General features: G+C 25.6%; 1 protein-coding gene across 8 annotated transcripts in view; it reads right to left on the reverse strand.

The window, feature by feature from the left end:
* Window positions 1-2182: 2182 nt before the first annotated feature.
* The window catches only part of LOC135922829 (protein tumorous imaginal discs, mitochondrial-like), a 37347-nt gene continuing 26149 nt past the window's right edge, over window positions 2183-13380 (reverse strand). The window contains exons 12-14 of one of the 8 annotated variants that reach the window (XM_065457315.1): window positions 7814-7882; window positions 2954-2997; window positions 2183-2569 (exon numbers count right to left, since the gene is read on the reverse strand). In XM_065457315.1, the coding sequence (XP_065313387.1) occupies window positions 7815-7882 (68 nt within the window). In that variant the 3' untranslated portion in view covers window positions 2183-2569; window positions 2954-2997; window position 7814. Of the gene's footprint in view, window positions 2570-2953; window positions 2998-7813; window positions 7883-13380 lie in introns of those variants that run through there. The other 7 variants (XR_010571043.1, XM_065457316.1, XM_065457318.1 and 4 more) reach the window with 7 other exon arrangements.

Genomic DNA, 13380 nt, shown 5'->3' on the forward strand with positions numbered 1-13380 from the left:
CTTCTCAACAATCAGCGACCTCTATTATAATTAGAATTATTTAAGCAAAGAGTTACATAACTAAATTTTAAACCGTATAAAATGTTTTTATGGATAAATTTGTCTTTTATTATTTCCAAAAATTTTCTATCATGGATTTTGAAGGTGTTCGTTTTTAATTGAAGCTGTGTGACATTATTTTAGCCATAAAATCTACGAGTCAGTAACATTTGCTATAAACGAGGAAAAAATTTTACATCAAATTAACTAAAATTTAATGGGATATCCATTTTGTTAAGGCCGACTTAATGGCTTTACGTACATCGATGTTTATTAGTGTTGTAAACAAACGCGTTCATTTTGAACTCGTTCATGAAGGAAGTTCGTTTTTTTGAAAAAAATGATATACGGTGTTCCTTTTATTTTTGACGAACTTTGAACATGAACGCGTTCTTTTTTATGAGGAACGTGTTCGAATTTAACGTTCAATTTTAAAAACACTTTTTATTTATTTGGAAAATTTAATATTAATCAGAATTTTTTTAAAAAAAGTTTTATATTTTATAATCAGCTGTTTCCTTTTTCACATTTCTATTTTTTTAAGCCATTATTAGTTTATTAATTTGAATATTATTTATAGATTAGCATAAGCATGGATATTATTTCATCATCATCTGATTTTGAATTAACATTACCATGGCCTAAATATGATAAATATTTTACAGTAACATCCTATATTGAAGGAACGTTCGAATTTAACGTTCGTTTAAATTTTAAAAACACCTTTTATTTTTATTTATTTGAAAAATTAATATTTTCCAAATTTTTTAAGAAAAATGTCTTATATTTTATAATAAACTGATTTCCTTTTCACATTTCAATTTTTTTCAACACATCATTATTATATTTAATTAATTTGAATATTATTGTTTATATTTTAATTTATTAGTTGCATAAGCATGGCATCATTATCTGATTCTGAAAATTCAAAATCAGATGAATTAACATTACCATGGACCAAATATGATATATATTTTATAGATCCTATATTGAAGGAACTGATTCAATAATTACCTAATGTAAAATGTGCCCAATAGTTTCAAAATCTTCAAGTTCCAATTTAAAACGACATTTGATTGCAATATTAATTATTTTATTTTATATAATATAACTAAGTAAATCATTAAATTTGAAAAAAAAATGCATTTAGGTTATTTGACCCCAACAATAACGGTAATTATTTTAAAAAAAAAATTAGTGGGCTAAATTATGGGATTAATAAAAATATTATACATATTACTATCAAATTAATTACATATATTTTATTTTAAGATTTAAACATATATATGAAGATCAATATGTTCTTTCTACAATTATACATCCTAGAAGATCAATATGTTCTTTCTGCAATTATACATCCTTTTCAAGCTTCAATGGCCATAGATATTTTTATCAGAACCAACCTATAAAAAATAAACTTGTAGCGTTATTGATGAAAAATTCATTGAAACCTCTAGAAATGATAATGCAATGACTGTTAATTTCCTTTTTTTGACGAGTAAGTAAAGGATGGATTGGAGGAGGAAAACTTATCTCAATTTTTTGAAGCAAGGACAAAACAATAAATGTTTTTAATAAATTTCCCACGTTAAAAGAGTTGTTTATTAAGTATAATACTGCAATCCCCTCATCTGCCCCTGTAGAGCGCGTTTTTAGTATAGCTAATGTCGTATTAACTGCCAAGTGTTCTGTCTATCAGATGAAAATTTTGAAAACCAATTGTTATTAAAAATTTATAAGAAAAATTTTTTTTAAATAAAAATATCTTTTTATTCGCTATATTATATTGTATTTATAAATAATAAAACTATATCATTTTTTAATACATAATTATTATAAAATATATCTCATAGCCCGTGTTAAAAAATATAAGACATTTAATTTATGTTAAATTAAATTTAAAAAAAAATTTATCATATTTGAAGGAACGTGAATGCGTTCCTTCTTTTTGAAAGTGAATGCGTTAGATTTTTGTTAATGAATGTTAAACTCGTTCGATTATTTTAGAAATGTTTATAGCACATTAATGTTTATCGAATTTTATAAAATAAAAATTTTGAATTTAGTAATTCTCTAATAAAAAAAATCACTCATTATTAAATTAAGCTCTTTTTAGAGCCTTTGATACTATTAATATATTTTTTTATTAGTAATTTAATAAATTTTTACATATTTTTATTTACTTGTTTTAATATTTTAGTGTTTTATCATTTTTTATTGATAAAATAAAAACTTTATTATATAAAAACACTAACAAACCCATATATTAAAATATTCGACCACGTTCTTCCCTATCGACCGACGCCATCTTCCTCCCACCCTTCCGACTTGGGGGAGAAATAAAAATATTAGTGCAAATTAAAAAAAAATTCAAAATTTTATAAAAATACCAAAAACAAATAACAAAATATTTAACAATAAATTTGTACAATTATTTATTAATGGGCGTATTGGGAATCTATTTAAATTTATTGTACTACATCTCGTATATTTTTCAAAATTTGATCGGAATTCACGTATTGCATGTGACCTAAATGTTAAAAAAAAAATATATATCGTTATATTTTTGTATGCATATTTTAAGAAACTATTTTATTGTAAATATTTATAAAACAAATAAATATCGGACGTATTGCATGCGGCCTAAATGTTAAATAAAATATATATCGTTATATTCTTGTATGTAGTGTTGTTAAACGGCTAAGCCGAGTCGACTTAGCTGCCACTCGAGCCTAGTTTCTAGTCGATAAAACGACTTTAACTCGAGTCGACTAAATGAGCTGCATTGGTCGGCTCGTGTAGTCGACACGCTGGGTTTGCTCAATTTTTTTGTTTTTTATAAAATCTGGTAAATTAAATTTTGGGTTACTGATTAATGAGTATAAAATTATAATAATAATATTCATGTCGTAACTAAAAATGGCTCAGGACCCGAATTCGGCTTCAAGGATTATATACCTAATTTTTATAACATAAAAATATAATTTATATTGTAAAGATGTTAATTTAAAATTTTAGTGAAGATTACCCTAGATAAGTGACAATTGTCATAATCGTTGTTTTTAAAGTTTTTTTGACGTAAATGGGCTAAAATAAGCATTGCTAACATGTTTAAATGAAATTTTAGTGAAGATGTACCCTAGATAAGTGACAATTGTCATAATCGTTGTTTTTAAAGATTTTTGAATGATTTTGACGCAAATGGGCTAAAATAAGCATTGCTAACATAGAGTGATGACATCCCACGTCTTATTAGAGAATTTACCAATTCTTTGAACTAATAAAAATCCTCCCATCAAAATAAAATACAATATATCACCATAAACAATAATATATTAGCAAAAGCCAATAAATTTTTTAAATAATTACTATATAATTTAAAATTTTCAGAAAAACATTTTTATATAAAAAGGTTTAAAAAGCCAAAATTTATCCAAAAACCTGTACGAAGTGGACCTAAATACCTCCAATAAAATTTATTATAAAGCCTACAGCATTTTGACTACGCTGGCTGAGTGAAGCCTGTAATAAATTTTTTTATTAGCGAAAATGAAATTTTTTTACATTAACGCCAATCATTCTAGTTCTATAATGATTAGTGTCAATTTTGAAAGATATTAAAACGTGAATAAGTCTAGTTTTTGCTAATAAAAAATCATATGGGCCTCATCTATAAAAATATTTATAGTTTAACTTCTTATTACATAGCTATCTTGTTCTTGTGAAAGTTACCTAAATTAATTGCTTTAATTTTATATGATTGGATAGCTTAAATTATAATATTGCTCATTTATTTTGTGACTAAATATAATATATTTTGCAAACAAATTGATTCATTTAGTGTATGTCCTAACTCAAAAAAATGGTTTATGAATTTTAACCTTACCTGTCTATTGTACAGATGATGTTTAAATGTGCTCATTTTTTTTTGAGTTTGGACATGTACTTAAAAATGGTATAAAAACTTTATATAAATATTTTAAAAATATGTGAAATTAAAATTGTCTGAAAAGAAATTATATGGTTTTCTTTACAAATAACTAAATTAATCATTTCGATAATTTAATGGTAGAAAAAAAGTGCATAATTTTCCATTGATAAAATTAAATTATTTAGAAAAATATTTTTTATCGTGCTTTGAAATTAAGATTTAATCAAGTGGCCCGCATATGTTACATGCAGGGTTGGCAAGTCGGTCAATTGACCCTAGAAGTATTTGACCTGTCAAATACGGTCAAATACTCTAAAAAATTTAAAGGAAGAAAAATAAATTAAAAATATGTTTAAAAAAGGGAAAAACGATGTAAATACATGTGATCACAATGTTTGCTTATTTTTTGTGCCCACAATATCAAGAGGAAAACTCACAAGTATGTGATATAACTCAAGAATTAGCTATTTTACAAGGTCGTGATGACCAAAATATTTTAAGTGATATAATTAATTTCAGAAGCAAAAACAGCATGTTTAATATAGCAAATTATGTGGAAAGTAATTTCCAGAAACAATCAATTCCGACCTAGTTAATAGATTAAACTTTGTCCACCCTGCCCATTAAGAGACTAACAATTCCTAGTTCTACTTCTCCCTTAGAAAGAAATAGGTCGATTTGGGTTAATATTCTTATGAAAATAGAAATCGATTGAAGATCTAAGACATCAAGAAAATTGATTAAAAAATATTAAAGAAAATGATAATATTGAATATGGATCAGAACAAAACTCTGCTACAGATAGCTACATGTTAGTTATTGAATGACAATGAATTTAAAAAATTAATATTATAGATTCATTTTACTATTATATTCAAAATAAAGTTAATATTAACTTAAAAAACATATATTTGAATTTGACCCCATTTGACCATATTTGACCTGTCAAATATCGGTCAATTGACCGAAACGTATTTTACCGGTCAAATGCACAACCCTGGTTACATGTATTTATGTTCAAAATGTTATTATCGCTCAACATATAATTAAAATCAACTTTAGCAATGCGTACATTCACATAAAAATATTCATTTCACAATTCATTTTCGAGTTTTTATACATCCTTTCATCTTATAATAACTTATTTCGTTTAATATTAGGACCATATATTTTATCCACTAGTGAAGGTATTCAGCAGGGTGGCCCTTTAGGCTCCAAATTTTTTGTCAAAGAATTCACGAGTTGATAAATAAAATAAAAAATGATTGTTCCTTGCCCCTACGTCTATGATTCTGAAGAAGCAGAAAAAGCAATTAATATCATAAAGGACTGCCGACAATCTCGGTTAACATAAGTAAGAATATTGTCGTTAAAATTTTTTATAACATTTAGGCTCTCCAAAGGGTGAGGAATCAATAAATCATTTCTTTGGCCATGTAGACGATATATTTCAAAATTTAAAATGCATCCTCTCTTGCATATTAGCTCACAAAGCGTTTTTTTAGAATTTTTTAACATCCCAAAAAAATAGTGTTGTAAAGTTCGTTTTTTTGAAAAAAATGATGAACGGCGTTCCTTTTATTTTTGACAAACTTTGAACGTGAACGCGTTCCTTTTTTATGAAGAACGCGTTCGAATTTAACGTTCGTTCAATTTTAAAATATTTTTTTGAAATTAATATTTCCGAATTTTTAAAAAAATGTATTATTTATATGTTTTAATCGGCTGTGTATTTCCTTTTCACATTTCAATTTTTTTAACACATAGTTTATTAATTTGAATATTATTGTTTATATTTTAATTTAATAGATTAGCATAAGCATGGATATTATTATTTAATCCTCATCATCTGATTCTGAAAATCCAAAATCAGATTACTATGGCCAAATATGATAAATGTTTTACATTAACATCCTATATTGAAGGAACTAATCCAATGCTTACCAAGTGTAAAATGTGGCCAAAAAGTATTATATTGTCAAAATCTTCAGGTTCCAATTTAAAACGACATTTGATTTTAATATTAATTATTTGATTATCATTAAATTTAAAGAAATAATGCATTTGGAATATTTGACCCCAACAATAACGAGTTATTTTAAAATTAAAAAAATTAGTGGCCTCAAATATGGTCAACCATTGATAGACGCCGTATTAAATGGGATTAATAAGGTATTAAACCTATCATTCTATATTTTATTTTTTTAAAGATTTGAACATATAAGGATCAATATGTTCTTTCTGCAATTATACATCCAGCATTCAAACTTCAATGGCCATGGATAAAACTTCCACAGAACGAACCTATTAAAAATAAACTTTAGCGTTATTGAAAAAAATGCTTTGAAAACCCTAGAGAACTGTTAATTTCAAGATATCCTTTTTTTGTCAAGAGCAGAGAATGGATTGGAGGAGGATAACTTATCTCAATTTTTTGCAAATAACAAAACAATATGTTTTTAATGAATTCTCCACGTTAAAAGAGCTGTTTATTAAGTATAATACCGCAATCCCCTCATCTGCCCCTGTAGAGCGCGTTTTTAGTTTAGCTAATTAGCTAATGCGTATTAACTGCCAAGTGTTCCTGTCTATCAGATAAATATTTTGAAAACAATTGTTATTAAAATTTAATAAGAAAAATTTTTTATAAATAAAAATATCTTTTTATTTGCTATATTATATTATATTTTATTTATAATTATATTATCAAAATAAAACTATATTATTTTTTAACATGGCTAAAATATATTTTATTAAAGAATATAAGTTTATTTTTATTAAATAAAATTAAAAATAATTTATCATAAAATTTTGAACGATTTTATGAACGTAAACGCGTTCCTTTTTTTTTAACATGAACTTGAATGCGTTCGATTTTTGTCCGTTGAATGTGTTCGATTTTTTAGAAATGTTTACAGCACTACAAAAAACCTTTAACTGGCTACGATCGAACCCAAAATTTTTAGAGAAATCGCATCTATAAGAAACCAGAATAAAGGCTAGGGCTGTGCCGATCCACATATTTTTTACCGATCCGATATTTTCCGATATTGCTTCAAACCCACGATACCGATCCGATATTTATATTGATTTTTAATCACCCCCGTTTGAACCAAATGTAATTAAGAAATCAATATTTTTTATGCAAAAAATCTAATTATGAATTTAATTTAATTTTTTTATTTCTACAATTAAGACTATAATAAAAAAATATATATTTAATAATATATCCATTTTATGTTGGTATGAATTATAAAATTGTAATATTTAATATATAAAATTATTATATTAGATTTTTTTAATAAAGATTTTCTGGGAATAAGCTTCTACGATATGGACTATCTATATCTCCTGCCGTACTGAAGGCAGACTCAGATGATTCCGCAGATAACGCATTTTATAAAATTATCTTTATCTTTTGTAAAATATTTCCATAATTCAGATACCATATTTAAAAATATCTCTTATTTAAAGTATAAATAAAAAAATTGGCGTTATTTAAAAAGATTCAAAAAAAATAAAACTTGGGTGTTCCTTTCTATTTTTATAAAAAAAAACTTTTAAAATACTATAAATCTATTTTAAAAAAGAAATAAAATTTAAAAAAATTATTTAGAAAATATTATAATAATGTAAAATAAATATACACATAAAATAACAAAAAAAGAAAAGTAAAAAGATCGGTCGGGTTTCTACAGGTATCGGCCCAATCCGATATTTTTGGAAAACGCTAAATAGCGGTACCGATCCGATATTTAATATCGGCACGGCCCTAATAAAGGCTATTCTTATAGGTTACATATTCAAGTTTACAAACATAGCTTGGCATCGAGCCACACTAACCTCACACATGATGGTCTTTAAAATCCGCTAGATACCTATAAGCACAGATACTGATCGACCAATATACATCTTAGTTATTTTATAGAAATAATAATATAGAAATAAAATTACGAATATTAGGTTAATTAAAACAAAACGCTATCTATAGTAAAAAAAATATTCTTCATTTTTTACAAATTTTTATAGATTTTGCTTATGAAGTCATAGAGGCTCCACTTCAATTTTTTTATACTCATAGAATGGTAATAATGTTTAACTAAAATTTTATAAAAATTTGAGATGTCCATTTTTTTTTACGAGAATTTTAAATTGACGGGCATAAGAGGTCTAGAAAATTCTAAAAATAATTCTATAATTATTTAATTTCATTTTCTAAAAATAAAAAGTATAGGCACTATTTTGATAATGGATTTATTATAATGGTTATATAGACATTAGCAAAAATATAATTTTTTGTTTTGACCTAAATAATTTTAAAAGTATAAAGCTAGGTAGATTATATGAAACCTTAATTGTGTAAGAATTTTTATAAAAATCTAAAGGGATCTGCCGAATCGTGATAATTTGGCATGGAATGACCCTATTATTTTAAGTAGTATTATATAATGATAAAATTCTAGTTATAAAATTGTAATTGCATTATAGTTGCGATGTCGTAGACGGGAGGGGTGAAACCCCCCCCTCCTTCTATATAAAATAGGATTTAGGTAAAATTATGCGTTTTCTACTTTTATATTGATATCTGGATTATCTCAAAATATTCTTATTGCGTTAAAAAATCTTTGAATTATATCATATGCACATTTCATTTTATAGTAAAATTAACAAATATGTTATAAATTATAGGAAAAAATTGAATAAAATAAGGTTTCCCAAAGACACTATAATTTCTTATGTGATATAGAATTTTTCTATTTACAAGGGTTAGAGCGCACTTAGTATTACTTTACTAACAATCAATCTTAACACTTGAGGGTAAAAAAATAAGATGTTTTCAATTTCGTAAATCCATCTTATTTTGGTTTCACATTTCCCAAAGAAGTAGCAAGTCTATTTGACTACCACCTGTAAATCTAAAGGTTTCAAGTCAAGGCTACAGCCAGAGACATCGAGGGTTATATTTTAAAATACGATAAAAAGTTAATTTTTTATAATAATTATAGTAATTTTTTTAATATATTTCGTTTATTTAATGATTTTTTATTATATTTGTATTAATGCTTCTATTCTATATTTTTTGTTTTATCTTGAAGTTCTACCAATTTTAGAAATTTTATTATTTTGTTAATAAATTGCTAATTTATACTATTAACCAAACGGATTAAAGCATTAAACTAAAATGTATAATAGTTAAGCATTGCATATTGACCCAAGCGTTAAAATGAGTGTATAATGCTTAAGACTGCGTCTTAAAGATATTCAAATCAAATTTTTGAAAATATAACTCAATCAAAATAAAATAAGATACGATTTTACTTTTTAATCTTTTGAAAAGAACAAATAAAACTCAAAAATATTTTCAATCGACAAAAAATACATATATGATTTAGGCCAAGTTTTTATCTCGCTTATAAGAACTGGGTTCTGCTTATTGATTGGAACTGATTGAAGAATTATTAAATACACTAATGGGTCATTCCATGTCAAATGAGCAAAAAAATGAGATTTTCGGCCGACCCTCTTCGATTTTTTTTAAAATTTGGTAATTAAAGAAAGGTTAATATAGTGTTAAGAAGTAGCCAAAATTTTAGCCTCTAAGCATTTATATTTTTGAAGATATTAGGGTTTAAAGTAACTAAAATGACGTATTTTTACTATTATCTGCCTTCATTCAAATAAGCATATCTTAAAAACTACATTATTGTAAATAACAAATTTAATATCAAAATTACGTACAATGATTCTACTTTCAGATAAAAAAAATTTTTTCATTTTTTTCCAATTTCTCAAGGACTAAATACAATTTTTTGGAAATAATACGACCTTCAATTTTTTCAAAAAAAACTCTTCCTTTATATTTATAAAAAAAATTGGTGTGTGACGCGGCCATCTTCATTCTCAAAATCGATAAAAATGTTTAGAAAAGTGTATAAATATTTTCCCGAAAGGGGGCGTTTTTGTATAAAATTATATATTAATCAGTTTTTAATGGATTTTCTTAAACTATTTGATATAATTTAAAGGATTATTCATCTTGTAAATGATAATAACAATAAATAGGGTTTTCATTCAATTATAGAAATTGTTTATCGATAAAAGAAATTCAATTTATTACATTTATAATTTATTATAAAATTTTTTGCCCATAATAAATATTAATAAAATATCTCCAACCAAGTTTCGAGTTCTTGAATATATGAAATCTTGTGCATTTCATATATGACGCCAAAAATAATATCAAAATTTTCGCTACTCAATTATTAAAATAATTTGATATTTGTAAAATATTACAAATATGAATTTATTATTATTATGAAATTATTATGTACAAAATAAAAGTATTATCATCATAAAATACCCCAAATCAATATAAATATTGGATCGGATTTTCTAAAATCGGCACACCCTTACTTGTAAATAAGAATAACAATAAATGAGTGTTTCAATCAATAAAATAAATTTATATGGGCAAATGTGATAATTGACCTGGGTCAACACATTTACGCTATCAAATAGAAATATTGTTTCGTTCTAAGGACATCAAATTTACAAATAATGGCTATCCGTAGATAGAACCACTCTTGAAACAATAACCAAGCCAGTAGATGAATTTATCAATGCCATTTTTGAATGGAATCTTTATTACCCTATTCTTTTATTTCAACGTAAAAATCCTTAATAAAAAAATCTAAAATTGAACTTATACGAAGGATTTAATTTTATGTGATTTTTCAGAAAACTATAGCTTTATACTTCAAGATGAAGTACAAAGTTATCATTGGAATAGGGCTCAATCCACTCTTCACCCACCCTTTTGTTATATATTATAAAGATATTTTTGCCAATATTTGTTGCCTAAATTATGTAATGATATCCGAATCATTGCAACACAATACAATAGCTTCCAAAAAACATTGGTAAATTAGACTCTAGAGTTAGTTTACAAACGCCTTAGTCAAAGCAAATAATCACATCATATGAATTGTACGAGTTCGCTAAAGAAAATGTTTATGGCATATATTTTGAATATATGACCCAAATAAAAATATGATTCCGAAGAACTATTACTCAGGGAAAGATTTTCAAAAACTAGACCTATACCTGGAACACTGAAAATTTACACCGAGAATCCAACAGGTCTACATCAATTTAAAAGTAAAATGTATTCCAATTTTATAGAAAGCACTATAGAATATTTATCATAAAATGATAGTATAATTTTTGGAGAAATATCAACATACGTGTGTTTATAATTCTAATTGGTGGTTAGCCGTTGTTTTAGGGAAAAATCAAAAGCAGGAAAAAATATATATAAAGTTTTTACACCCATCCGGACCTTCTAATTCCTTTACATTTCCAAGTATAGACGACACTCTTTACTTTACAAAATGTCATATCTTAACATTAGTTTCACCGTTAACTGCTACTGGCCGTAGTTATACATTGTCGTCACAAGAAAGTAAATACGCTACCAAAAAATTAGAATCTTTCAAAAGTTAGTTATATATTAGATTTTTAAATTTATATTATATCAATTATTTTTAATATTTAGGGGACCATATATGAAATGCACAAGATTCTGATTCATATATTCAAGAACTATAAACTTGGTTGAATATATTTTATTAATATTCATTAAATATATGTTATATGGGCAAAAAATTTTATAATAAATCATAAATAAAGTAATAAATTGAATTAATTTCTTTTATAGATAGACAATTTCTATAATTGAATGAAAGCCCCATTTATTGTTATTTTCACTTATAAGATAAATAACCCATTAAATTATACCAAATAGTTCAAGAAAAACTATTAATATATAATTTTATATAAAAACGTCCCCTTTCGGGATTTATTGATTTTGAAAATGAAGATGGATGCGTCCCAGACCAATTTTTTTTATAAATAGAGTTTAGTAATGTCTACTAAGTTTTTTAAAAAAAATTGAAGGTCGTATTATTTCCAAAAACTCGTTTTTAGTCCTTGCATATTAAATAAAATGACCGGAAATTGGAAAAAAAATTAAAAATTTTTTTTATCTGAAAGTAGAATCGTTGATATTAAATTTGTTATTTACAATTATGTAGTTTTTAAGATATGCTTAATTGAATGAAGGCAGATAATGGTAAAAATACTTCATTTTTGCCACTTTGAACCCTAATATCTCCAAAAATATAAATGTTACGAGGCTAAAATTTTGGCTATTTCTTAACTACACTAACCTTTCTTTGCTTACCAAATTTTAAAAAATTCGAAGGGGGTCGGCCGAATAGTGGTTGATTTGTCATAGAATGACCCTAATCAGACATTACGTATAGGATTAACTCATATATTCAAAGCTTCTATAATTTTCGTTTGAAAACAATACTGTCTACCAAACGAGTTTAAGCACTAAAATGTACTAAATCTTGAAATATGCCCCCCCCCCCCGTGGATATAATCTGATAGATCACAATACAGTTGTCATATAATTTTATCAGGATTTTATAAAACTCCCTTGTCACAGCTTTTGAAATTTTATTTATCTCATTTCCTGCAGATAATTTTTTATACGTTATCATTTCCGTCGTATCCATTGATGGCGATTTGAATAGCCATTTCATTAATATTTTTTTATTCGTAATCACCGAATTTATTCTTTAAAATCACACGCGTTTGCTTATATCTTTAATTTATTTAAATATTCTGTCATAGTTTATCCTTTTCCTTGTTCCGTTTTGGAAAAATAATATCCCTCCAGCTAAAAATTAGATTTCTTAGAATAATAATTTTATAAAAGTTTAATTATACCATCGTATGATGTTACAGCTAATGTCTTCGGTAAACACGAAGTAAATAATTTTGAATAAACTTCTAATCCAATATTTGCTAATAAAAACGCCTTTTTTGTCCTCTATTTTGGCAATTCCCTTCTACAAAATTATCTGCAGAAGCTGAGATAAATAAAATTTCAAAAACAGTGACAAGGGAAAAGTATGACAATTATAAACCAGCATAAAAGATTATTTGTTATTGCTGTGGATTAAACCACATAAAACCAAAGTGCCCAAATTTAAATGCAATTTCCCATAATTGTGATATAAGGACATTTACAGAAAGTATTCAGAAAGAATCGTGGTAAGAAAGAATATATTTGAACGATAGATGCCCCAAAAAAGGGGCGAGAAAGTTTTGAGGATTGGGATTCTTCAGAGGAGTCGTAGGACAAATTTGAGGTGAAATTATTGATAGATAAAATATAAATTAATTTTTAATTGACATAGGATAGGCAGTCTCCATTTTGATATAGAAGACGTTTACCGTTTAAAAATACCAGTAACAAAAACGTATATTATTTTAAAATCTCATAATAGTAATGATATAATAAAATTATATATCAAATTTATAATTGTAAACAATGGTAT

This window comes from Gordionus sp. m RMFG-2023, chromosome 1, assembly GCF_954871325.1.
Source record: "Gordionus sp. m RMFG-2023 chromosome 1, tfGorSpeb1-WG-v2, whole genome shotgun sequence".
NCBI classification, from domain to species: domain Eukaryota; kingdom Metazoa; phylum Nematomorpha; class Gordioida; order Chordodea; family Parachordodidae; genus Gordionus; species Gordionus sp. m RMFG-2023.